The 27,580-nt window shown below is 35.7% G+C and overlaps 2 protein-coding genes across 3 annotated transcripts in view; one reads left to right on the top strand and one right to left on the bottom strand.

Moving 5' to 3' along the window:
• Window positions 1-340: 340 nt before the first annotated feature.
• On the bottom strand, window positions 341-26,996 carry LOC106073146 (succinate--hydroxymethylglutarate CoA-transferase-like). Of its 2 annotated transcripts, none has more exons than XM_056036868.1 (13): window positions 26,903-26,996; window positions 14,528-14,642; window positions 13,613-13,684; window positions 11,956-12,041; window positions 11,807-11,857; window positions 11,468-11,588; window positions 11,177-11,268; window positions 9,990-10,133; window positions 8,436-8,531; window positions 8,284-8,355; window positions 3,130-3,227; window positions 2,742-2,844; window positions 341-2,581 (listed from the first exon to the last, which is right to left on the bottom strand). In XM_056036868.1, the coding sequence occupies exons 2-13, from the start codon at window positions 14,553-14,555 to the stop codon at window positions 2,372-2,374; spliced, it is 1,173 nt and encodes a 390-aa protein (XP_055892843.1). In that variant the 5' UTR covers window positions 14,556-14,642; window positions 26,903-26,996; the 3' UTR covers window positions 341-2,371. The 2 variants fall into 2 exon arrangements, with proteins under 2 accessions (XP_055892843.1, XP_013089080.2); XM_013233626.2 differs by lacking the exon at window positions 26,903-26,996 and adding an exon at window positions 15,584-17,229 and having other exon boundaries at window positions 13,613-13,686.
• Window positions 21,346-27,580, top strand: part of LOC106051079 (uncharacterized) — a 42,383-nt gene continuing 36,148 nt past the window's right edge. Inside the window, exon 1 of the mRNA XM_013206213.2 lies at window positions 21,346-21,856. Coding sequence (XP_013061667.2) covers window positions 21,781-21,856 — 76 coding nt within the window. The 5' untranslated portion in view covers window positions 21,346-21,780. The remainder of the gene's footprint in view (window positions 21,857-27,580) is intronic.

Genomic DNA, 27,580 nt, shown 5'->3' with positions numbered 1-27,580 from the left:
AAGTTGAATTATTCCCCTTTATACTCTGTAGAGAGAAACGTTTGAAACTAATAATAGTAATTATAAAACCTTCTATTTTCATAATCACTTCCCTGGCACAGTGGTTAGTGTATTGGCTTCAGGAGGCTTAAGCCATGAGTTCGACTTCAGGTCGTTCAACTTTTGTTTTTTTTGCAAATGCATTTTAAAGGCCATCATGGTAACATTCACCCAGATACCCCCTTCTTTCTCCCACAACCCCTTTTCCAACTGGTCTAGACAAGTGATAGGATCATACATAGCACATTGAGAAAGCTAAAAGAATGAAATTGCGCTAAACAAAAACAATTGGTAAAACATATTTGCAATGGCACAGATTTATTATCGTTAGTTTAGATAAATTATAAATTTAATAACATGACTGATCCAAACTAATTGATACAACTACACTTAACATAAGCTTTGTCTAAAAAAAAAATATTTTTTAAAATAATTTTTCTTAATATCAATTAGTGTCAGAAACATTTTTCATAAGTTACAACCTCATGTTATATTAGCTACAATAAATACTATAATAAATGTATAGGTTAAAGGCACTAAATTAAGAAATCTCAATACTGCCCGTTAAGAAGAAACTCTAAATTTGTAGAATAACAAAGATTACAGGAAACAACTCTATATTGACAATACATTCATTTCACATTACAAGTCAATAGTTTGCCCATAACAAAAATCAATGGCCAATGTATAAAACTATTAAATGTGTATAGCCACGAATATTATTTATCAGAAATATATGCATTTATGCATTAACAGTAAAATGTTTTAAATTCCATTTTATTTTAAAGTACTGGGGTAAAATGACAAGTTTAAACTTGTTTAGCACCTCGAGTAATTAAAGCATTAATAAAAAAAAATAATAATAAAGGCAGGCTGAATACTTAATTAAAACAAAAAGTGAGAACATAACATGTAAACAAAACAAAACCAAGGAACATGTCAACAAAATAATCCCTACATTCACTACAAACCAAAAGGTCATTCATCAGAACCAAGAAAATAACATCTCATTGTAAGGAGAATAAAAACTTAACAAAAATAGAGCTAGCTAACAAACTAAATTATTTGCATTAACTCCTTCAATTACAGAGTAATGTTTTGCTAAAATTAAACCAAATACAAAACAAAAGAACTTAAAGAAATAAGCAAGACCAATTTTCATTCCAGCAAAATTACTAGAAATGTTACTATCATAAATATTTAAAAGAGAAATGCACAGATCAAAAGTGTTGTCCCTTACCAGTACTATCCTTCCTTCACTTTCAAAAAGATCTCATTTAATTGGAATTCTCTGAAGTGCTGGCTAGAGTTTACCACCTTAGCCTACAAAGAAGCTTAGAAACTCAAATAATTTGTCATTTCTAGTCCAGTACTATCAATGGGTCCAGGATTTCCTACAAAGAGATTGAGCTCTTACAATAAATGGTTCTTATTAACACAAATAACCGTTTGCATAATGTTTGCATCAGCCTTGAAACAAAATAAAAAATAAGACAAACAAAACTGAATAATAAAGATAAAAATAGCATTACAGCATGTCTCTTATGGTGTACAAATAAACTTATCACATGACATGAAAAATAAATAGATGACATGCCAGGAAAATCAATCCCTTCTATATGCACATTTCTTAGCATCAAACAGCAGGGAAACTTATGTGACATAGATGTTCTACAAAGAGCTGGTAGGCAAAGTGTGTAAACACTTGGAAGATGAAACTTCCAACGGTCAGGCTACATCTCCAGAATGAAAGACTCCCAGATCCTATTTGTCCTACAAAACTTAGGGCAGGCAAAGATAAGAATTCAAAGATATAAAATATTGATAGTGCCTTCTGAGAAATACTTTTTAATGAGCTTCAGCAAAAACAGAATACCACCTTTGTCTCTATGTCAAAATTTTATGAACTAGGCTAATTAATAGGCTGCCTGAATAGCCCAGTAACATCAATGGTTTTTACTAATGTATCTCACAGAAATGACTGCATTGGGACATGACTATGTCTAGGACTTCATCATTTTGTAAGAAACCAATATAAATTATAAAAAAAAAGATTAATAAATCAGCTTATGATAAAAAAAACAAAAACGATTTTAATGCATTAAAAAAAATGCAGATTATCACAGCTGCTGTTCTGATTATTGCTAGGACAATAAATATCTTTCACCAAGCTACCGTAGTAAATATGCAAGTTAATTGAATTAGATTAAGTCATTAGAGAAATAAATCAGATCATTGTAAAATCAGATCACGTTAAATTGCTTTTTTAAAAACTAATATAAAAATACCCACTGCCATTTTTTTCCCTGAACAAGATAAGAGGATGATAACATTAAACAACTTTATGTTTCTTTAACTTCTCAATAGCATCCTCACTGTAACCTAGGATGTCTTTAAGTACATGGTGTGTGTGCTGTCCAAGTAGTGGAGGAGCTGTGGGTTCCACTGTTTTTGTCTCACTATACCGTACAGCCGGGCCAACCACACGAACTTTTCCTATCGTTGGATGTGGGATTTCTTGTATTAAACCATTGTGTAGAACCTAAGATATCACTTCAGTGTTCACATTAAAGTGTTTTTTTAATATTCTTTAAAATCATATACAATTTTACTAAAAGCTACTATACATACACAACACATGTAATAGTTGACCAGTTTCAAAATACTTAAATCTAGTTGTGCAGGTTAATCAGTGACTTTACCTGGGGATCAGAGAATACTTGCTTCATGTTATTGATTGGGCCATAAGGAATTCCTGAGTTTTCAAATATTTTCAGCCAATCAGACAAAGACTTTTCTTCAAAGCTGATCAATCAATAAAAAACAAAAATGTTTCAATAGACATTAGTATCATGCTAAGAATAATGCAATTACAATAACAAAAAAAAAACAACTATTGCAGGTAAAATATACCTTCTCTAAACAGTAATTGAATAGGATATAAAAGTGTTATCAATGAAAAAAAAAAACAGCAAATTAAATTTGTATATTCTTCTTTTTATAGTCATTAATTAGAGGTGAGAAGTTATTTTAATTTAACAATAATTAATATTAGGTCTAATTCAAATGAACTGAGCATTGAAAGTTTACATTTTAAAGAGAAATTGAAGTAAAACATCTCTGTTTTTGACTCGTGCTTTGTTGGTAGCATATCTTTCATCATTAGCCAGTGCCGGGTGACCAATACACTAAAAGAAACAAAATTTGTACAATCTATACCTCATTATACAATGGTAGCTTTTAAAAGTCTTTGCTTGCTTTATTATTATTTTTTTAAATATTTGTTTCCCTTGAATTTTAATTCCCACAAAAAAAGGTTAAGTCTACTAATAAATTATTTCTTGGTTCTTTTCATCCATTGACATGGTTTACTTATGCGCCAATATAAACACATTGATACACACCTAGGATATACATTTCTTCTCTTTTTGAAATAATGTCTTTAATTTATTAGATATAATGCTAGCACTTGTTTCTCTGCCATGTAAAATTAATCTAATGTGGTATAAGCCAAGACTTAAGATTAGTTTAAAAGTTCTGAGGTTTGTACAAAGGGCTTTGTGAATGTACATTGAGAGGTATTTATAAACCAATGTAGCAGGATCTACTGTCACAGAAAAGTAACAAAACAAAAACACTGTTTATGAAGTTTTAGAATATCAAATCAAGTAGACATCTTTTATACAAAACTATAACAGATACACTGAAGCATAATGGATAGACAGTGGTGGATCACTCAATAGAAAATATTGATGCACAATATATGCAACAGAAATATTAATATTAAATCTCTGTGGCATTTTACGTCTCGAGAGACGATCTTTTCCCTTTGCAACTTCTTGTGTGACTAAAGAGGCCAATCCTTGATACACAGCTGCGATCACAGGTTGGGCATATATAATCACCAGGCGCCGTTGCATTTTCACCCTTCTTTCTGCTTCTGTTGTGTATGACATCTGCAATCTGTGACCCTTCCTTTATGCTCTCTCTCCATGTGGATCTGTCCAGTGCCACCTCTTCCCAGTTGCCAGTGTCAATTTTGATGAGCTTCATGTCGCGTTTGCATACATCCGTATAACGTAAAAGTGGGCGACCAGCGGCTCTCCTGCCTTCTATTAGATCGCCATACAGGATGTCCTGTGGAAGTCGACCTACTGGCATTCTATGAACGTGGCCAAGCCAGCCAAGGCGTCTGCTGCTGATAACAGAGCGGATGTCCTGGCATCCTGCTCTATGTAGCACTTCCTCATTGGTTATCTTATCTTGCCACCTTATTTTAAAGATCCGCCTTAGGCATCGGAGGTGGAAGACATTCAGCTTTTTTTCCTGCCATGAGTAGGTTGACCATGTTTCACTTCCGTATAGCAAGGTGCTCAACACACAGGTCCGGTAGACTAGGGCTTTAGTACTGCTAGTTAGCAATATGTTGTCCCAGACTCTTTTCTGCAACCGTGACATGGTGGCCATTGCCTTGGCTATCCTGTTGTTTATGTCTTTATCCAGTAGAGTGTTGTTGGATATGATGGAGCCAAGGTAACAAAAGTGATCAACAATTTCTAGTGGTTGGCCATTAATGCTTACTTGAGGTGCAGTGTTTGTGTTTTGGACAAGTATCTTAGTCTTGCTTTGACTGATGTTTAAGCCGAACTTCTGGCAAGCAGCAGATAGTTTGTCAACCATGGACTGTAGCTGAATATCAGAATCAGCCACAATAGCTGCATCATCAGCATACAGGAGTTCCCTGACGAGTAGTTTCCTAACCTTGGTTTTTGCCCGCAGCCTTGATACATTAAATAGTTTTCCAAAGGATCTTGTATGGAGAAACACACCTTCGTTTATGTCGCTGTACGCATAATGCAGTAGACAGGAGAAGAATATGCCAAACAGAGTAGGTGCGAGCACACATCCCTGCTTGACACCACTGCAAACCTCAAAAGGTGCTGATTGGGCTCCATTGAATTTGACAGTACATTTAGTTTCCTCGTGAAAACACTCAATTAACTTCAGTAGTTTGGGAGGGCAACCTATTTTCCTCAGGAGTTTGAAAAGGCCACTTCTGCTGACCATGTCAAAAGCTTTAGTCAAATCAACAAAAACAATGTAATGTGATAGTAAGTGTATGTGTTTTGCGTGGCTGGTAGTGCAGTGTGTGTGCCTGTGTATGAAATGACCAGTGGACCTTGAGTGTTCATGCTTGAGTGAACAGCAGTGTGTCAGGGACTGTGTGTAAAATGAAGTCAGAGTATAGAGAAGAAGTGGCTGGAGTAGAGAGCATAAATAAGGACGAATAAAATCATTGTGTTCATTGAAGCTCGTGTTGTTTTAGTCTATTACATGGTGTCAGAAGTGGGAGGTGTTCTTCTGGCCTGGAATGTCTAAGCAGATTATAGACATGGTATCAACATGTGCAGTGTGTAACGAACACCAGAAGTCCCAGCAAAAGGAGCCATTGTTACTACATGATACTCCTGTACTTCCTTGGGAAAAAATTGGAGCTGATAATTTTGAGTATCTCGGTAAAAACTATTTGCTACTTGTAGATTACTATAGTAATTTTTTTGAGATAAATCTTATCCCAACACTAAAGGCTTCAGATGTGATCATACATATGAAATCACAATTTGCTCGACATGGTATTCCAAGGGAAGTAATTAGTGACAATGGACCCTCATTTGCTTGTCAAGAATTTCTGAAATTTTCTAAAAGATGGGGATTTAAGCACATTATGTCTAGCCCCAGATTTCCACAATCTAATGGTATGGCAGAACGGGCCATACAAACAGTGAAACAACTTCTAAATAAAGCTAGAACGTCGGGTCAAGACCCATATATGGCCCTCTTGCAATTTCGAAATGCTCCATGCCCTGATGGACCTTCACCTGCACGGCTGCTCATGGGCCGCCGTCTGAGGACAAATCTTCCGACAACGGAGGCCTATCTCAGACCTCAAATCCCAGACAAAAAAGAAAATGCTTGGAAAACAAGAAAAAGTAATCAAGCAAAATATTACAACAAAACAGCGAGGCGCACCGAGCGACCACACATTCAGCCTGGGAGCAAAGTGTGGATGCAAAAGAAGCCTGGCAATTTATGGGAACCAGCAGTGGTCATCTCAGAAGCAGAGACCCCGAGATCATACTGGGTAAAAACACTGAATGGGATAACTTACCGAAGAAATAGAAGGGTGTTAAGAGACACATGTACAAAATCAAGGGTCATGCCTGATATTTTTTAAATGGACACCCCAGAGACAGTCATTAATGGTCAAACCACACAGCCAGAGAACGTGAGCGATACAAATGTGCAACAGGAACAGACAAACACTACCAATCCGCTGCCTGTAATAACTCGATATGGTAGGCAAGTTCGGCCACCAGTACGTTACCCTGACGCAGATAATTAGATACATGTATATCTTTTTATTATTATGCAATTTGTATATAATTAATGTCTATTTGTAAACCTAGACTGTTGTTGTTGTTTTTTACTACACATTTTATAATTTATATTGTTACTATTGATAATATTAACAATTGAACATTCTGTGTGTTAAACATGTATTCAGTTGTTTATAGTGAGACAGAAATCATTTGTATAGTCAATTGATATCTCAAAGCTTTTAAGGAGGGAGATGTGATAGTAAGTGTAAGTGTTTTGCGTGGCTGGTAGTGCAGTGTGTGTGCCTGTGTATGAAATGACCAGTGGACCTTGAGTGTTCATGCTTGAGTGAACAGCAGTGTGTCAGGGACTGTGTGTAAAATGAAGTCAGAGTATAGAGAAGAAGTGGCTGGAGTAGAGAGCATAAATAAGGACGAATAAAATCATTGTGTTCATTGAAGCTCGTGTTGTTTTAGTCTATTACAGTAAAGGGGTCTGTCTCTCTCTCTGAATTTCTCCTGCAGTAGTCGTAGAGAAGATATCATGTCTATAGTGGATCTACCGCTCCTGAATCCACACTGAGACTCTGGGTAGACTCTAGAAGCTATCACTTGCAGCCTGGATAGTGCCACTCTAGCAAAGATTTTGCCCACTATACTGAGGAGCGAGATACCCCTATAGTTGTTGCAGTCACTCCGATCCCCTTTGTTCTTGTATATTGTGACTATAGTTGCGTCACGCATGTCCTGTGGGACATGACCTGTTTCCCAACAGCGGCAGAGGAGAGTATAGAGTTCAGGGAGCAGGAGTGATTCGTTGACTTTCACTACTTCCACTGTCGATGATAGCTGTTTGTCGCATGTCGGTGATGAGTTCAGGGTCAGTATTGAAGCCAGGACACATTGTCCGTATGTTCCAGCTTGCTAAACGCATTAATGTTGAGGGTTTTCTTTTGATTTTATTTGCAGGTGTGGGTGAGCAGCTTGCTTTTGTCTTTGCACCAAGCACCCAGTGGTGCGGCAAGCTGTGGCGGGATAGCACTTTATTGTCCGAGGGCTGCTCGGCTTAAGGCAGGCAGTAGCTATCCAGTGAGGCTAAAAAGCCCCTCCTACCGTCAAGAGTGGTCCCTGGCGTTCCAGCTTACGCCAATCAGCTAGGAACTTATCACCGGTAACTACCACTCTCCGTGTTTTTTTTTTCAAAGACATTACTGTCAGAGATGGAGTGACCTCTCCATTGCTGGGGGAAAGCCTGGGCAGTAAATTTGCGAGTGCTGGGCTGCCCACACGTCAGCAAACGCCTCTCTTCCATACTGACCGGGTCCAAAGGGATGGCGAGCCATCACAATTTGGGGACAGGTGGCTGCAGGAGTTTGCCAGAGAGCAGTAGTCTTACTACTGTCCACCCGCCTACGGGGCTCCAGGACCGGATTTTCTGTTAGGTTTACTCCCTTAGCCTTAGACCTTACAGGGACACACGCACAAGGCAGTGGGGCTATTGACCTATAGCTAGGGGTTTGGTTTGTGGGCAACAGGGCGTGTCAGCACGCCAACGGGCCATGCCTGCCTCACATCTTGGGGCCAAGCCTCCTCCGAGACCCTTGCAGTTTAGCCTGAGGCTTCGCAGCCTCAGTTTCCAGGAGGTACTGCATAGGACTTGCTGTGGAGAGGCTATGTACTGGCAAGAGAGACTTACAAAATTGCTCCCCTTTCACAGATGCTAGCCAGCGGTGGAAACAAGTTAAGCTACCACACTAGACGCTTCACACAGCCAATATATATTATAAATTTATCAGAGCATTTTATTTTATTCCCATACAAAAGAAATTTAAGAGTAATTTGAATCATATCAAAGGCTTGGACTTACTTGTGCTAATATTTTAAACTGGCTATCATTGCCAGCTCCCACAATAATAAATCCATCAGATGTTTTGAATGCCTGCAAAACAAAGTTTGTTTTTCATAAACGCTTATTGAAACAATAATGCATAAACACTACAACTAAATGACAAAACTGACCTGATAAGGGACAATACTGGGATGAGCTGTCCCATAGCGTTGTCCTTCTTGACCAGTATTTAAAAAATTAGAAGCAATATTCACTAATGATGTCACCTGAAGACAAGTTAAAAAGAAAAATATATAATTTCCCCAAGTATTACAATGAAACAACAATAACCCCCATAAAGTGTATTTGTTCAATCAATGGGTAATTTCAGACAATGATTATATTGGAGTGGTTCAGAAACTATTAGTGTTTCATAGAACTATCTCTGGCATGCCACAACGTGAAAAAAGAAACCCTAAATATAACCTAAGTTTACAGTTGTGTGCAACGATCTTAAAGAAAAATGTATAGGCAATGTTCAAATCCGTAAATAAAGCCATATTAGTTGGTCAATGACCTGACAGTTTCACTGTTTACTTAAATATTCTTTTAGAGCTGGATGGTTTCTGATTTTTTTTATAGACATACACTTTTAAAACTGCTACCCAATAGTATGCTTCAAACTAAGCATAAATTAGTTTCGCCATACTTAACCACTTTAGTCATTAAAGGGAAACTCTGATGGTTTTGACAATTTTTTATATTAATATGTGTTTTGATAATGAATATACTATTCTTTTTTTTAAATTTGCAATTATAATAATAACTTAGTAAATGATGTTTTCCTGCGCATCCAAAATGATCAGATTTTCACCGGGTTTCTATGTGACATCACACTAACCTATTATTTTAATCTATGACTAATTGTATAACAGGAGACCATACAGTAAAGTTAACATTTTCGTAAAAGAAATATATTTTCGTCTATGCAGTTAGCTTTAGATCTTGTTTGAGTTTGAGTTTTGAGTTTAGGCACATCAGCACAATTTAGGCCATGTCATGCCCGTAATCCTTTAAGGATCACTCTCCCTTTTTTGTAAGAAAAAAATGCGTGTTGAAAGTAGATTTACATGCATGACTAACCACGGCAGTGTGTATTTTCTCGCCTGACCACTCAACACAAACAAACACTATCGCTTGGTTGTCTTGTCAAGACCGACTACATGTAGTCTAGACTAGCCTTACAATGACCAGTTTGTTAGAATCAGTCAGACAAATGATCTATTTACTTTTTAGGACAGGGAGGGGCTTAGATGAAAATGTTACTATTTTTCTCGAGTTAGTTATCCTAATGCTTTTAGATCTCTCTCTATATATATATAACTGTACCATAGCTCTGGACTAGGCCTACACTAAGCTTAACAGCTACTGTAAGAATAAAGCGATACAATTGGTTAAATATAGTTTCTGTTTGAGTATTATTGAAGGAAGTGGCGTTTGACTGAGCTAAAAACAAGAGATGTCAAGAATTTACTGACTAATTTATTAAATATAAATGTTTCTAAGCATTTAAAAACAAAATGGTAAAATGTTTACCATTACAACTTTTAACGCAGAATTTAAATATGTCAATAACTCAAATTTGAAAAAACATGGGAGTTTCCCTTTAAAGAACAAAATTATTTAAAAACAATGACTATTGTTTAGAATGATCCTAAACAGAATCTGTAACAACAATGACTAACATTAGTCGACAGAAGATTACAATCCAAATGTTGTCCTCTTCCAGTTTGTTGTCTTGACAAGAGAGAAGCCAATATTGCACTCACACCATACAGCCCAGTTGATAGATCTGTTAAAGCAACACCAACTTTACATGGGTCACCATCCTAATGAAAAAACAACACCATTGATCTTGACTCTCCCTGACAAATATGAAACTTTAAGCAGATGAACTAAGTTTTTTAAATTTTAAAGTTTAACTTCATATTTCCACCAAGAGTCAAATTAGGAACCTCTGTAAGACATCTCAACCATCTTATCCAAAAAATCTGTATATGCCCAACATATCATTTACTCATTTATCGGGTGATTCTTTACATATTATTACAAAGTAAAGTTAGTCTAGGTGTATTTTATTGACTTATAAAAACTTTTTACAAATCTTGATGAAAATCTGTATAAATAATTCTCAGTGCTAGTCATACGTCAGTATACTTTTCAGAAATAGTTTTATTTGTAAAAATAAAAGTTTTAATATATGTATAGACCTTTGGCTTCTACTTACAAGTAATCAACAAGTTTTATCAAATAAATCTATTTGCTTGATGTATTTTATTTATTACTTACAGCCCAGTTGACAGATTTTAAACCAACTCTTATCTTATGATTTTTTAAATTTTTAATCAAATGTTTTAATGGTACCAAAGGCACAATTAGGCAAGAGCTAGTTCAAAGAGTATGGGGAAAAAATAAAGAAATAGACAAGTCAGTCTTCTTTTTAGTTTAGCATGGTCTCGGGGTGATACCAATATAATTCTTTACTGACAAAATATTTTGAATACATTCAGCCTATGCTTTTCCCTTTATGTCTAGCATGCTGAGTTAATTTAATTAACTAAATGTCTGCAAAGGGGAGTGGTAAAGCACTTGGCCTCTAAACCAAGGGACCTTAGGTTTGAATCCCGGTGATGACTAATGTTTTAAAATTCTGAATTCTCTAATGGGTACCTGACATAAGTTGGGAAAAAGTACAGTCAGTTGGCACATGACACCCTTGCTAACTTATACCTCAGAAACAGATTACCTTTACATCATCTGCCCATAGATCGCAAGGTCTGAAAAGGAAACTTTACTTCATTTTTTTTCTAAATGTTTGCAAAGAAAATGTCCCTACAGATTCACATCTACTTCAGTTAACTAACTTTCATACCGCAGGTCCAGTTATGTTCATCAGGCCTCCCAGCCCAGACACTATGACATCATAACCAGCTCTAGAGGCATACTCCCCAGTCTGACCATAACCTTCATAAAAGTATTTAAAAAAAAAATGGCACTATAAAACTTTTTCAACATGATTTACCACTATTTAATTATCTCATATCATTTGGAATAAATGTTTGTTCTGGCAATTCAAGACTAGAAATATAAGGGGGTTTTTAAAATAAGCTAAGATTGTCTTCCTTTGAAAATAAGATATAAATGTAGACACCTATTGTATTACCTGTGATTGAGCAATAAACAAGATGAGGAAATTCAGCACTGAGTTCAGGGTAACCTAATCCCATTTCAGAGAGTTTCCCAGGTATGTAGTTTTCAACCAAAACATCACTGATGGCTGCCAACTGAATAAAATAATAGAAATGTGAGAAGAAATATAAAAAACAAAAAATTTTCATATCTAACATGGGCTGAACAAAAACAGCACACTTAATTTAAGACAAACTATATATTACAAATAAATCTTTGTTTAAAATTCTTAAGATCTAAAAGGAAATACATCTAAATTGTGGTGGTAATAAAAATATAATTAAAATGAAAATATTTTTAAATTTTTACTAACTTCTTTGATCAGCTTTACTCCTTGTGGTTTCTTCAGGTCAACAGTTATACTCTGAAACGACAAATTAGAAAATTTAATCAATTGTTTAATATTTAAAGATTCACATATCTAATTGTAACTTTATTAAATCTTTCTGTTTCAACAGAGACCTTTTTATTGCGATTAACACACAAGAAGTAGCAACTTTCTGAAGCAACAAAAGGGGGTCCCCATGCTCTTGTGTCATCCCCAACATCTACGAAACAAAGAACTTTTTATTAGTAAATAACATTCCAATTTCATAATAGAACAAGATTACAAAGAGAGTTCATGTTTTCACACAAACTCAGAGGCAGCTCTCAAAGGTTGACTCATGGGTCATTTGCTTGGTAAGCAAGGCAGGTAAAACAGGTTTAAATATTTTTAGAATTATCTGAGAGGCTATATAATACAAACTATCAACAACAAAAATCCAACCTCACCCTATACAAAACAGATGTTTGTAAAATTTAAATTTTTGTTTGTAAAATGTTTTACATATTTTGAAAGTTCCTTCAGAGATAAAGATAATTTACTTCTTAATCCAAACCTCCTGCAGGACGACAGGGGATGGGAGCAGGCAGGGTTTGAACCCGGGACCATCAATAAGTCTGAACAACATTCCAGCATGCAAACCCCACAACCAGGCAGCCTAACAGATGTATGCAAGGCAAACTGATTACCCTGTTTCTTAGGCTGACCTTGTTATTTTTATTATTATTTTTACATTACCAATATTCAAAGCATTCAATGAACTTATTATTATGAAGATATGGATCAGTGTTAGCCTATCAGATAAGATCATTTAATTGATTGTTGAACGATGAACATAGGGATTAGTGAATGTCCAATCTCTCCTTTCATGGTCTTTGAAAGAAGTCCTCTTTGATGAAATGTCTAATGGGTTAAGGGATCAGCAGTATGCAATGCAACAATTACAAGTAACACTAAAAGACAGCATATTTAAAACTGTTTTAAAAAATCTGACTGCTATGTACAAATAAAATTAATTGCTTTTTTTTAATCAAAAGTAAATGTTTTCAATAGATTTTTGTAGCTCGTTCAACTTCACATAATAATATATATATATATATATATTTTTCCAAAATTGTATGCATAAATGTTATAAAATATATAAAATAATAACTTTTCCTATTTTTGTTATTAATAGTAAAAAGATTTAAAACTGATGTATTTTTACAAAGCTTATATCAACTGGTAAAAGGTTTGAACACAATATTTCTCCCACACCCATTCCCAGATCAAGTTGAAACTTTGCACAACTCTTTACTGTACCTAACAAAACATGAATCAATTTAAAAATTAACCCATTAGTCAATCAATTATTGGTAATTAATTATTTAGTTTGATTTCAAATAAGGGGGAAAAAATTCTACATTATTTAGATGTATAGTTGTAAGTGGGGAGTTTTGCCCTTTGTTTTTTTTAAAGGATTTTATATATATATATATATATATATTGCTTGTTGTCAATAAACAGTTTACATATTATATTTCATTTTTAAAGCAAAACAGTACACTTTCAGAGGAAAAAAAAAGTAGCCTTTCATTTAACTTTGCAAGATCTATAATCATGAAATCAGATTTTCAATATCTTTTCTAGTTTTTGATAGCTAAATATGACAAACAAACAGAAACACCACACAAAACTAATAGCAGCTTTTCCCTTTCCGAGGGCAGATTAAAAAAAAGATACATAGATGCTTAGAATATAATTCAGTGCTACAGGTTTATGAGTGTAATTATTGAATAAGAGTGTAATATTTACCAGGACGTTCAACTTTTATTACTTCTGCTCCCATATCACCAAGAATCATAGTACAGTAGGGTCCAGCCAAAACTCTTAAAAATAAAAAACACTAATCAGATTGTTTCATGTATATTATAATTTAAAAAATTAGTAATTAATCATTAAAAATAAAAGAGTTTTTAAAATAATCAAATGTACAAAGTCTATCAGAAACTTATGTCAGATTTTAGGGATTTGGTGGGCCTAAAAAGATTTCCACAAATAAAGTATAGAAATAACCTGATAAAGTCCACAAAAAGAGACATAAAAACAAAAAGCTTAAGTAGATGTAAATAAATATGGCAAACCAGCAGGGCGGTCCTAACAATCGAGGGGCCCAATGCAAAACGAATTGCGCAGGGCCCTATCTGGATAGGGATAATGATAATATGTGAAAATTAAGATTTTGTACTAGAAAATAAATTCGTCCTTGTATTTTATTTATACAAAATATACAGTTCTTTACTCACAAAATTGATGAAAGAGCATATTGTACCATAACACTGGTGACACTAAAAAAAGTGTATCAAGCATAGGATTGGCCTTTTCCATATTGAAAGACACCCCAAGATTACAATCTTGTCTATTTTTTCAGGAGATTTTAATAATAATTTTAGGAGAATTCCAGTTTTTTTTGTATATTTTACAATTTCAGAAGATTAAATTATAATGGTTTAATTGTATAATTTACACCTAGAATTAGCCCCGACGCCAAAAGCGTTTTATTGCATTCTTCATTGCAGAAACGCATTCTCCTGACATCTACAGCTCATTATACACCAATGGAGAAGCTTTAGGGTAGGATGTAATAATCTTTATTTCCAAAGGCACTAAGGAAATATATAAAACAAAACAAACGAAAGTGAATTATGGACACAATTTTTTTACAAATACCGAGACATATCCAGTATTCTGACACCATTCAATGGTGGTTTTATTTCCTCTGGGGCTGAAATGGTTTCCTGTTTCTTGGTAGCTTTTGTATAATACTTAAAATTTCTTCTTGCTTCTGAAAAATAAATGAAAAGCATATTGATAAAAAAATTTACTTTTTAGTAAGTAAGTTGTTAAGTTATATTTAGATTCAAAAAGATTAAGATAGTTTCATACCATATTGGCAACGTCAACAAAATTATCAGAACATTTATGAAGCTATTTAATGAATTTGTTATTTAATAGTTAGAACTATTTCTTTTAAAATAGTATATTTAATGTCATTCCAATATAATTCAGCCGTTTTACTTTTTTACTATATATATCTATGTTTTTCAATTCCATACTCTAATAGCACAAGGGAAGAAGGAGCACTTGTATAAATTTGTCCTAGCATATAATATGGAATAAGAAATGTGCCTTTATCTTAGTGTCTTTCTGAGTATTGGATTGGATGGCTGCCTGGTCATGTAGTATGCGCTCTGGACTCTGATCTCTATGGTCCTGGGCTTTGTTTAAACACTGCCCGTCACCCCATCCCTGTGCCACAGGAGGTTTGAGCTAGGATGTAATAATCTTCAATTCTGAAGGAACATCTAAAGCAAGTAAAACAAATAGATCTAGTGAATCCCACATTTAAACAATTTTTAAAAAATGATGCTCAGCTTCAAAACGAAAAAAAAATACTTTGTCTTTGTGACTAAGGTAAATCAAGACCAGCTTTATAGTAAAATCATTACTAATAATATTTGCTTTTTAATCTAAATTATTAGTCTAGATTCGTGATTCTTTCTGGGTAACATTATATTATAGATCCATAATATTATAATATATTATATGTATTAGTATAATATTTAATTAATATGTCTATGACTATGACTCGTATGGCATGTTGACTATAGCTTTAGTTAGATCTACATGTAAATAATGTCTTAGTCTGAGTCTACATAATCTAGAATCTACTATCTACTTAATAATCTAGATCAAATGAGTTAATAAATGTTGTGCTACTGGTACCTTGTAAACAATAATTATAATAATTAGAACTAGATCTAGTAGATATATGCCATTTCCTCAGACTCAGACCAATTAAAGAGTTAAGTCTGTTCAGTCTGTTGCCACTGTTGGTAAACATTTGGCTTAGGTTGTGTATCTTCGCTGTCTTCAGAATAACGAACATAATTAATGTGCAGTAAAATTTTAACACGTATGAATACTATGATAGAGTATATAGTATATAGATCTAGTCTAGAGTCTATATACTAATATTATATAGTCTACTAATATAGTAAGGACTGTCAGTAAGTCCCTAGCCTATATATATAAGTAAGTGACTTTAAATTTAAACGAGGGCCTAACGCAAGTCACAGTGACGGACCAGAATGACCAGATCTAATACTTAGATCTTGATCTAGATCTAGACCAGTAAAAATTAATCTTGAGTACTGTGAGTGTGACAGAAATGTATGTGGGACTTGGCGTACTTAATTAGCTCTATTCTATTATATCTATAATATATTTGGATATTGAGTCTATAGACCTTATAGACATCTACTTGCGAGATCCAACTTTTTAATGCATTTGCCATAGAAAAAATGACAGTTGAAAAACAAGTAAAACTTAGACGGGACGACTAATATAATCTATACAAGTATTATTATTTTTTTATTTTTTTTACAAAGCTTTTATCAACTATCTGTCTCTCTGGTAAAAAGTTTGAGAATGTTATTTCTCCCACACCCATTCTTGAATCAAGTTGAAACTTTACACAATTATTAATTGGCGAAGACAATACATGATTTTTTTTTTTTTTTACAAAAGTCAATTAATTACTGGTTATTAATTATTTTGTTTAATAGGACTACCAACAAGGGAAATTAATTCTTCAGTATTCACAGATATGGCTGGATATGTCGGGTTTTGTCCTTTTAAATAATTGTACACGTTATTACTACCATATATAATACCCATTCTCGGATCAGTTGAAACTTTAAACCGGTACCTAACAAAACACGATATCAACTGTTTAAAAATATAACCAATCAGACAATTAATCATTGGTCATTTGTTTGATATAAAAAAAACAAAAAAAAAAACCAACTTTTACATTATTTATATAAAAGCTTTGTTGTTGTTTTTTTTTTAATAAAGGATTTTTATATATTGTTTGTTTATGAGTTGCAATCGAAATCTAATTTCCCATGAAGTATTTATATCTAAATCTAGGTTGAACATAATGTAGGCCTATCGATAGAAGATATTTTAAAATTTACAAGATAAAACAATAATGAAATATGATGTTTAAAATAAATCTATTCCTAATCATTTCCATATGCATTATGCCCCCACCTTTTTGTTTATAATGCATATAATATGCGTTGTCTCTCAGACCTGCCCCTCTTTTTTATTATCTAATTCTACGGAATTTACATTTTATATTGTTTTTATTTTCTACACTTTCATACATATATATATATACACAAACATGTTCTCAAGGGAAAATAATATTAATTAGCTCTTTTAAGGTGTACACAATGGCGAGTTAAAATTAGAACCAATGGATTATTGATGTTATTTTATTGTCATACAATTTTGTATATATAGGCCTACCTTTATATATAGACTGAAATACCGAAAATAAAATATAAGTTTGCGTTGTAGTTGTTTGTTGTTTTGTTTTTTTCGCGAATGTGTCAAAACCGTTTCTTAGCAAGCACCTATAAATAAGATGCAAAATTAACCTGTTTATGAAATTTCTTGTGAATCCATCCTTCAGTTGATCTGAGATCTCTTAATACATAGAGATAGGTCTATATAAATTAGTCAGCGTATTTTACGAATATAATTATAAGATCACAATTGAGCCAAAAAGAAGGGGGGGGGCGAAACAATTTTAAGCAGCAGTTACGTTAACCACGAGATAAAAAAAAAGTGTTTTCTTTTTCTTTTTTCATGAGGACATACAAAAAAAAAAGATAACTCTACATTTTTTAAGGTGAGAGTCTTTTGGATTGGTTCCAAGCACGATCTGCATGCCATACTCTAAATTTACCATTCCCACGAACCTTTGCGATGAATGTAATAAACAAGACATGCAATTAGTTTGTGGCCTCTGTTCTCTGTTTCCTCGAGATGCCTAACTACCAAATATCTCAATTAACCTTAGACTTGGAATGCACATTGGAATGACAGTATTTGTTTCTTTCCTTTCTTCCACCGAATTCCACAAAGTTCTGAATCAACACACATTGTGAATCTCGAGTTACCATTGCACGATATAATACAGTGGCCATTGTACACTATTGACCATTGAGTGTACGCAGACACAAAACGAGGACGTCCCAGGATCTACACATACGAAACCTGACAACAAGAACGATAATTCGACAAATGAAAGAGAACATCACCCTTGATTTGGAGGAGGGGTGTGAGGACTTGAATACATCTGTATCTCGTACCCAAAGGATTCGATGGAAACGCAAAGCTATACATGTAACTCAATAGTCCTGGGACTGAACTCTGGGGATGTCAAGGGGCAGGCCAATACGTCTGCTCGCATTCGCTTTTGGGCAGAATGTGGCGTATAGTAGGCTTAACATAAATCTTGAAACGAGTTTATAATTAAGTGTCTTGCTATCATCTACAACTCTACAAAATTGCATCTTTCTCTCTCTCTCTCTCTCCACACATACACAGGTACATGCACACACAAACTGACACTCACATAATCATTAAGAATTATTCATGTATGACATCCACACCGACGTGTTTGTTTTACCCTAAGGAAGCGTGACCTTCGTGGCGGCCTTGGCAGACGTCAGATGCCGGTACCAGCCAGAACTTTGTGAACTCAGCCATGTTCAGGAGAAAGTGAAATGACGTATAACCTTTGACACCAAGATTAAACTCTTATTATGCTAATATCTTAATTGGTCTCTGACAAGGCCGGACTTAGGTCATTTGAAGAACAAGGCGAGGTGAATTTGGTGTTCCCAAATGAATATAAAATCGATGCAAATCGAAAATATAAAATTGATACTGTAGAAAATTACGCAATTTATTTTAAAAAAAAAACGTTCTTGTATGATCTAGAGCCCAGAGCTAGACTAGTGGGCATGGAGACATAGAGATCTGCTATGTTTGAAATTTGAAAGAGACTTAGAGCTAGAGTAGTAGACATGGAGCCTTAGAGCTCTGCTGAGAGGCCCCCATCAATCAGAGGCCCTAGACCGCTGCCTATTTTTCCTATGCCCAAGGCTGGCCCTGTCTCTGGTAATGGCATTGCTGAATGAATATATATAGCAACGAAGATTATGATTCTCTTGAACGATGTATGACGGCACATAATTAAAAAAAAAAAAAACATTTCCAGACATTCTATGACTGTTAAGACCCGAGATCCTGTTCGGCAAATGATGACCCACACGAACAAAATATCACTCCCTGTCATATACCAGTTTTAGAACCCTTGCAACATTTGGTGACTAGTAGTCACTTAACTATTCCGTGCGGTCAGCACGAGATCTTGTTTGGTCAAGTAACTGACCACGAGGTGAACACCTCAATTAATTTCAGACTCCCGTAGAGAGAGGAGTGCTATGGATATCTTTTACAGTGGAGTAATGTACATGTACTCAAGTTATTATAATTGATTTGTATTCAGAATATATTTCTCTGGACATATAATTTGTGTGATGGCTGAAGTCGCCAATATCTTTTGTGATATATTATTGTGTCAATAAAATTCATGTCTGCTACAAGAGCGTTTATTAATGATTCTAAATGTTGTGGTCGGAGAGTCCAGTATGTTAGTGTTCTCACGCACCTGCAAATCTAGTGCGTGTGAGAAAGTATTTAGTTAACAAGTCAGAGAACATTATAGTAGTACCAGAAGAGGTATCTACAACGCACAGAGACATTCGCGTCATCACGCCTATAACAAGAACCAGGCTGTGACACTCCCATGGCACTAGAGAGAATGAAGGATCTTAAGAATGTAACTAAAAGACTAGCCTGGCACAGCACTCCCTGAGAAGAAAGCCTGGCACAGCACTCCCTGAGAAGAAAGCCTGGCACAGCACTCCCTGAGAAGAAAGCCTGGCACAACACTCCCTGAGAAGAAAGCCTGGCACAACACTCCCTGAGAAGAAAGCCTGGCACAGCACTCCCTGAGAAGAAAGCCTGGCACAACACTCCCTGAGACTTTGATAAAGATGACAGGTAGATCCACAGGTCTCTTCGTCAGGCTTTATCGGGAATCCAGAGACCTTCGTCTCATAAGCAACGCACACGTTTTCGAAAACAAATCAAGATTTAAGTTCTGGTGTTTTTGTTTTTAATTTCATGTTTTTTAATTACTTTTAGACCCAAAACTCGTAAAAACAGTGGCGTAGCAACCATGGCGATAAGGGATTCATTGCGCCCGTGACCATTAGGAGCCCTTATTTAGAAAAATAAACAAATTTTGATTGTAATAATTGTAAAATGTATCAAACTAAGATCAACTATTTATTCTATTACTAGTTTGAAATCGTAACTGAATTGCGTGCAATGGCGCCAATACTTGTTGGTAGTACCTGGTATTCCCTTTTTGCATATGTACATAGAATAACTCGAACTGAATTGGGGGGGGGGGGTCCTATTCTTGATTCCTGGCCCACTGGCACCTGGCTACGCTACTGCTAGCTACAGAGTAGGAGAGTGTAATATAAGAGTAAGAAATGGTGTTGGAGTGGAATGAAAGTAGTTTAAGTAGGCCTATTACTGTGCTCTTATACCACTCGCTATACCATTAACTAGGCCTATTACTGTGCTCTTATACCACTCGCTATACCATTAACTAGGCCTATTACTGTGCTCTTATACCACTCGCTATACCATTAACTAGGCCTATTACTGTGCTCTTATACCACTCGCTATACCATTAACTAGGCCTATTACTGTGCTCTTATACCACTCGCTATACCATTAAGTAGGCCTATTACTGTGCTCTTATACCACTCGCTATACCATTAAGTAGGCCTATTACTGTGCTCTTATACCACTCGCTATACCATTAAGTAGGCCTATTACTGTGCTCTTATACCACTCGCTATACCATTAATCCATTGGACTGTGAAAACCTTAAAACTCGTGGTTGAAGTTTTGATCATAGCTAGTCTATGTGTTTGAGCTACAACCCTTCACTTTCAGTTTGAAACAAAAATGAAAATGTGAGGCACCCTACATCTCTTTATGTTCACCTGTGTTGATCTTCCCATTAGATCTACATTCTTCTTGTCCTGTCCATTTGTGGTCCGTCTCACCCCTCCTTTGTTTTCTCGTGGACATCAGGGGGAAAATAAGTTAAATTAAAGATCACTAGAAGTATCATTAAAGAATACTCTTTACCCTCTCTCTCTAATTTTGTCGATATATTTATATATATATATATATATATATATATATATATATATATATATATATATATATATATTCCACTCTCTCTTGTTCTTTTACTCTTTCTTTCTCTCTCTCTCTCTCAATTCTCCCATTTCTCTTTACTCCTCACTTTTTCTTTCATGAAAATGATGGTAGAACCTACCATTGAGTGGCTCTGGTCAGTAACTCAAGACATTAGTTTGTAATACGTTGCGACATCTTACCTGTAAGCACCCTCCCCTCATGTCCATCACACACACACACACTATATATAGACAATCACACAAAGAAACTGTCCAATCACACCGACAAGTCTGCCGGCGAGTCGCAGTGTTTAGCAGCGCGTAACGAACGAAACAGCAGCTGTGAGCCCCCACGCTCTCGGCACAAAGATTCAACACCCAAAGTCTCAATAACATAAAGCCACGCTATAGGGGAGAGAAAAAAAGAAAGCGCGTGCCGAACATAGTACAAACCTAGTCAACAGCGAGAACAGCTTCACTGACCACTGCTTTAAATCTTAACTGCTTTTGACGATTATTATTTTTATCATTAGTTCGAATATCTTCATTGTTTGTTCTCCATTGACGAATGTGTTTAACACTTGGGATTTACTTTCTATCAATGTGTAATCCAGATCTAATGTAACGATAAACTTGATAATGTGTGCTTTAAAGGTGAGTGGTGACACTCTGTAACGCGGATGAATTCAAATGTGAGGACACAAAGACTACAGGCGTGTTTATTTCAAACCTTAATTAGGCCAAAGTGAATTTTTGATTCTATACTGAAAGATGCCAGCATTGAACGGTGTTGTCTGTTTGATCCTGTGTTATATCGGCGGTGTTCTGTCACGTGATAGAGACGTTGGTGAGTTTCTTTGTTATTGTTGTTGTAGCCCCCCCCCCCTCGTTCTGTCTGACACGTGATTACACTGTGTCACGGGTCAACAACTTTTGAAAAAAAAAGTTTCACCTGGCGTGACCTGTCTGAATGTTTGATCCACGCTTTACTGGCCTACCGTGTTAGTAAACAGTAGATCTTTTTCTTCAGGAGTGTCGGTAAACTCAAGTTGTGGACAATCATTGGGGTAGGAGGGGAGACAAGCTATTGGGACGAATATTGTATTTATGTTAAACACTTTTTTTTATGTTTCCTCACCCTTTCTCAAACAACCTTTTACTAATCCAGACTACGTCTGCTAATAACATGTTTCTATAGAAAAGTACATAACTTATCGTAGGTAGATCAGCTCGTCTGGATATCTGGATTGAATAGTGTAAAGAAAAGAGATGCACAACGAATAGGCTAAAAGAAATAGCTTGAAAATGTTGTTATTAACAATATGTTTTCTTAACTTGAGGATGCGATACCAACTTTTTTTTTACTTGTTTTTTTTTTCTTCTTTATTTTCACAAAGCTTATATCAGCTCACTGTCTGTCTGGTAAAAAGTTTGTACATGTTATTTCTTCGACACCCAATCTCGGATCAAGCTGAAATTTTGAACAATTATTTCTTTTACCTGACAACACAAGAATCGATAATAATAATAATAATAAAAGAATTAGTTAATTAACTATTGGTAATTATTTATTTTATTTGGTATCTTGAGAAAGGAAAAAATTTTACTTGACTGAAATGGTGGTAAAAGCTGAATAATTTTGAGTTTGAACCCCCCCCCCCATTAGGCCTGAATGCGTGTTCCATGAGGCCTGACTGTGTGTTCCATGAGGCCTGAATGTGTGTTCCATGAGGCCTGAATGTGTGTTCCATGAGGCCTGACTGTGTTCCATGAGGCCTGACTGTGTGTTCCATGAGGCCTGAATGTGTGTTCCATGAGGCCTGACTGTGTGTTCCATGAGGCCTGAATGTGTGTTCCATGAGGCCTGACTGTGTGTTCCATGAGGCCTGAATGTGTGTTCCATGAGGCCTGACTGTGTGTTCCATGAGGCCTGAATGTGTGTTCCATGAGGCCTGACTGTATGTTCCATGAGGCCTGAATGTGTGTTCCATGAGACCTGAATGTGTGTTCCATGAGGCCTGACTGTGTGTTCCATGAGGCCTGAATGTGTGTTCCATGAGGCCTGACTGTATGTTCCATGAGGCCTGACTGTATGTTCCATGAGGCCTGACTGTATGTTCCATGAGGCCTGATTGTGTGTTCCATGAGGCCTGACTGTATGTTCCATGAGGCCTGACTGTGTGTTCCATGAGGCCTGACTGTGTGTTCCATGAACTACTGGAATAATAATTAGTAGGCTTGCACGTTAATTAATCTCTAGGTAAATGCAGAAATAAAAAAATATTTTTATTTGTTTTTCTTGTTAACAAAATTAATTCTATAACACAGACTTTGAACTGATATAGATTCTAACTCTAATTTGAAACAAAGATAAAAAAAAATGATTTCTGGTTGAGATTGTCTGAAGAGTTACACAATCTTTAAAAACAAGCTGCTCGTTATTGTACTTCAGTTCCTACAGCAGGGGTTCTCAACCTGTGGGTCGCGACCCCCTTGGGGGTCGATTGACGATTTGCCAGGGGTCGTCAAAGACCATCGAAAATAAGGATTGTTATTGTCTAATCTTCTATTGCTGTATATGTGTGTGTGTGCGGGGGGTTGCGGAAGAGTGGGGGATTGTAAAAAGGGGTCGCCGAGCATAGAAGGTTGAGAACCGCTGTCCTACAGTCTCTAAGGTCAAGGCTATTTGTCTGAAACAAGTTGTTCTTTTTATTTTTATGTTGCAACAAAGTCAAAAGTATAGAAAAAGGCCAAATGACGCCACATCAGATGTTGGAATTCAGACTGCTGATATCATGCCTGATATCAAGAACTTATTCTCTTTCAGGATATAATACCATAAAAGTCATGAATATATTTATAAATTGCTATTTTTAATTTTAACTAATAGAAAAAAATCCATCCTAAAAAACATAAACAGTGTTCCACTGAATTCTCCGAATGTGCCAAGTGTTCCGTTATGGAAACAGTTTGGGAAACACTGAACTAAAGCAAAACTGTATCACCTGGTAGATTGAGAGCTGAGAGCTTGGATGAAAGAAGCAAAAGATCAACGAATGAAGAGCGTGTGTTTTATTTAAAGAAACAACTTAAAAACAAAAGTCTGTTTGTTGAAATCTGCGTCTCAGATAGCCTATAATAATTAAAATAAAGTCAAAGTGTCTGTTTTTTTCCCTACATTTCTTGTGAGTTAATCTTATCTTGCCAGCTCGGAGAAGACGTTTCGGCTAGGCTCTTCTACCAAATCTATATGTTGTATTTGTCTATCTTTGTTTCTGTTGTACGTGATCTATATGCTGTATATGTTCTATGTGTTCTGTTTTAAGTGATCTATATGCTGTATATGTTCTATGTGTTCTGTTGTACGTGATCTATATGCTGTATATGTTCTATGTGTTCTGTTGTACGTGATCTATATGCTGTATATGTTCTATGTGTTCTGTTTTAAGTGATCTATATGCTGTATATGTTCTGTGTGTTCTGTTGTACGTGATCTATATGCTGTATATGTTCTGTGTGTTCTGTTGTACGTGATCTATATGCTGTATATGTTCTATGTGTTCTGTTGTACGTGATCTATATGCTGTATATGTTCTATGTGTTCTGTTTTAAGTGATCTATATGCTGTATATGTTCTATGTGTTGTGTTGTACGTGATCTATATGCTGTATATGTTCTATGTGTTCTGTTTTAATGATCTATATGCTGTATATGTTCTATGTGTTCTGTTGTACGTGATCTATATGCTGTATATGTTCTATGTGTTCTGTTTTAAGTGATCTTTATGCTGTATATGTTCTATGTGTTCTGTTGTACGTGTTCTAGGTCTATATACTTGACATGTTCTCTATGTACAATATATCATGTTTTATTTGCATTAAAAAGAATACAAAGTTTACAACCCCATAGAGCACGAAGAGCGGTGTCTAATTAGGCGTCGCGAAAGGGAGGGTAAATGGGGTAGTTATGGGGCGTTAAAGACTACATATTGGACCCCCACTGACAATTCTAGCGGCGCTCCAAATGTTTTCTTTTTTATATCCCAGAATACTTTAAATATCAATCATCAAATAACAAAAAAAAAAAGTTAGATCAACTTCGATTCCCTACATTTGAACCAGGTCACCCTCCCGGCCCTTGCCCTGACACTTCTGTGGAAGATCTTAAAGGATTTAGAGATACATTCTAGGACAAATTAATCCGCTAAATTTCTGTCATCTGTTCGAGATGAAATTATTGATCCAAAAACAGTCTCAGAACGTTGTTGTCAACATGACACGTAGGCTTGCATTTTGTTTTTACAGACAATTTATAACTTCAGTGTTACTAACTATTAGACCATCGAAATCTTAGGAAGGCTATTTTATAGAGGAAATGTGAATGGAGAATGTCTTAGGCTCTCTCTCTCTCCCTCTCGTTTTTTTCTCTCTGTCCCTCTTTCTCTCTTTTTCTCTCTCTCTCTCTCTCTTCCTCTGTCTCTCTCGCTCTCTCTCTTCCTTTCTCTCTCTCTCTCTCTCTCTCTCTCTCTCTAGATAGATAGATAGATAGATAAGATAGATAGATAGATAGATAGATAGATAGATAGATAGATAGATAGATAGATAGATAGATAGATAGATAGATAGATAGATAGATAGATAGATAGATCTTGAAATCACTGCACTAGGACACCGTAGTTGTTTTTCAAGAGAGTTGGCACACTGGGCAGACAGTAGCGAGGGTTTTCCCTGTAAACATTGGCAATGAATGTCCTCACTTTTTCCAAGGAGCATCGTTTGAAGTTTATCTGAATGAATGAGGGCACTGTGTTCTAGACCTTGAGATGGCAAGTGCTATCATCTTGAAAAGGATTGAAAACACGGTGCGACTTCCGTCAGATTTCGTTGGCTATGTGGATCATACTCAAGTGGCTTAAAGGGAGAAGGCTAATTCTAAGTTCAATGTAAAAGTTGTCTTTTGTTGTTATTGTTCTTACAATTTGTGGTGCCCTCTTTGTTAGGTCAGTGGGCGAAATACAGATTCAAAACGTTTGCAAATTAAAAGTAAAACACTTTTTCGGGATCATTGGAGAGTGCGTTGGTGCAGGGCCTCTTCCTTCTCGGACACATTGTTTTCTTATACAAGTATTTTCTTTTTTAACGTATACACCTAATTCGTTAGGCCTACAGCGTGAAGTAGGATTGTAGAGTTGACAATGCAAACAATTCGTCCTGCCTTTTCGATTTCCTGCCCTTTTAATTCTGCATGGGACTATTCTTGTTTCAATTGTTTTTCAGCATCGAACAAAAGCGTTTTCATTCGAAGTTTGTGTTTGTTGTTAAATTGTTTCTGTAGCTAGCGAAGGCCTCGAGATCAATACGTTGCTTTGTTAAACATTTCTTAATGAAATTCTTTTGATTGTTTATTGTATTTCAGCACAGATTTGTTTTTCAATCTAGTGTTGTATCTTTTTGTTTTTAGTTAACAACTAGTCAGCTAATACAATCGCCCATTTCTGCCTGCATACATTAATAGTTCACCAAACCTCTACCCTCTATAGTGCGTTAATTGTGCCTCAGTGATGACGGCTATAAGGTCATTCTAGCAGTAACAGTAACCTTGACGTAATTTCAACAGTAAAATTAAAAGTAAATGGAAATATCATGGAAATCATCACATACTCAGAGCTGGCTTTTTTTTTAATGACGTCAAAATGTTTTCATTTCTCCAGGCCAAGGAAGAGATGGGATATCGTTCAGTGGCACGGACTGGGTCTTAACTTAAAGGAGGACTCTATCTAGTGTTCTGGCTAGGATCGTGTGTGCTGTGCAAAACCGATATTATTTCACCAACTAGTCTAAACTAGCCAAGGGACATTACAATTAACAAGACAGACGACGTTAATACTTCTTACTGTTTCAAAGGATGTATTCATTCACAAATGGGATGTTTGTCTCGTCTTCTAATCCGTCGTTACTGCTCCGTCTCTAGCACTATTCAACCTGCTCTAGCCATCTTGTTCTTCATTTAGCCCGCAACGTCATTCGTCTGTCTACGTCACTACTACACTCAGAACAATACACACTATATTTATCTACAAATATACCATACTGTGTAACTAAACTAGGACACTCTACTAAGTCATGTGTTTTTTTTTTTGTCGTATTCCATGTCACGATCATTCACTTAGCATCGGTCATAGTTCAGATGTACCGTTCTTTAATAGGCCAAGAGGCAGTGTTTGGTGCCGGTTTGCGACACCACAGTGCATCATTGGCTTCTTGTATTCCATTCAAACCAAATAAATGTATCGATAACAATTTAGGTTAGTCCAACCGAACGGCATGTGCTCTAACGGTAGAGTCACATAAAATATAATCTCCTCATAAAATATAATCTCCTCATCATGTGTATTCGCACTTCCGACTATTTACGTGTCTCTTATCTTATAAATTACAGACGTTACTTCAACAAAGAAGATAATTACGTACCACGTATTTCATGTGTCAATCTAGTCATGCATGTGACTTAAACTCTGCCAAGTCGTTGGTTTTCCTGGCTGATTCAGGCAACCCATTCCATTCCATAATGG

The sequence above is a fragment of the Biomphalaria glabrata genome, chromosome 1 (genome assembly GCF_947242115.1).
Source record: "Biomphalaria glabrata chromosome 1, xgBioGlab47.1, whole genome shotgun sequence".
NCBI classification, from domain to species: Eukaryota; Metazoa; Mollusca; class Gastropoda; family Planorbidae; genus Biomphalaria; species Biomphalaria glabrata.
This window is presented reverse-complemented; position numbering and strand designations above follow the sequence as displayed.

Coding starts and splice junctions, on each gene's coding strand:
- LOC106073146 (XM_013233626.2), bottom strand. CDS start 15,746: ATGTTCGTTATTCTGAAGACAGCGAAGATACACAACCTAAGCCAAATG. Junction 14,643..15,583: donor TTATAATTATTGTTTACAAG/GTACCAGTAGCA, acceptor TTTATTTTTCAG/AAGCAAGAAGAAATTTTAAG. Junction 8,532..9,989: donor GTAATCTTCTGTCGACTAAT/GTTAGTCATTGT, acceptor ACTTGTCTTCAG/GTGACATCATTAGTGAATAT.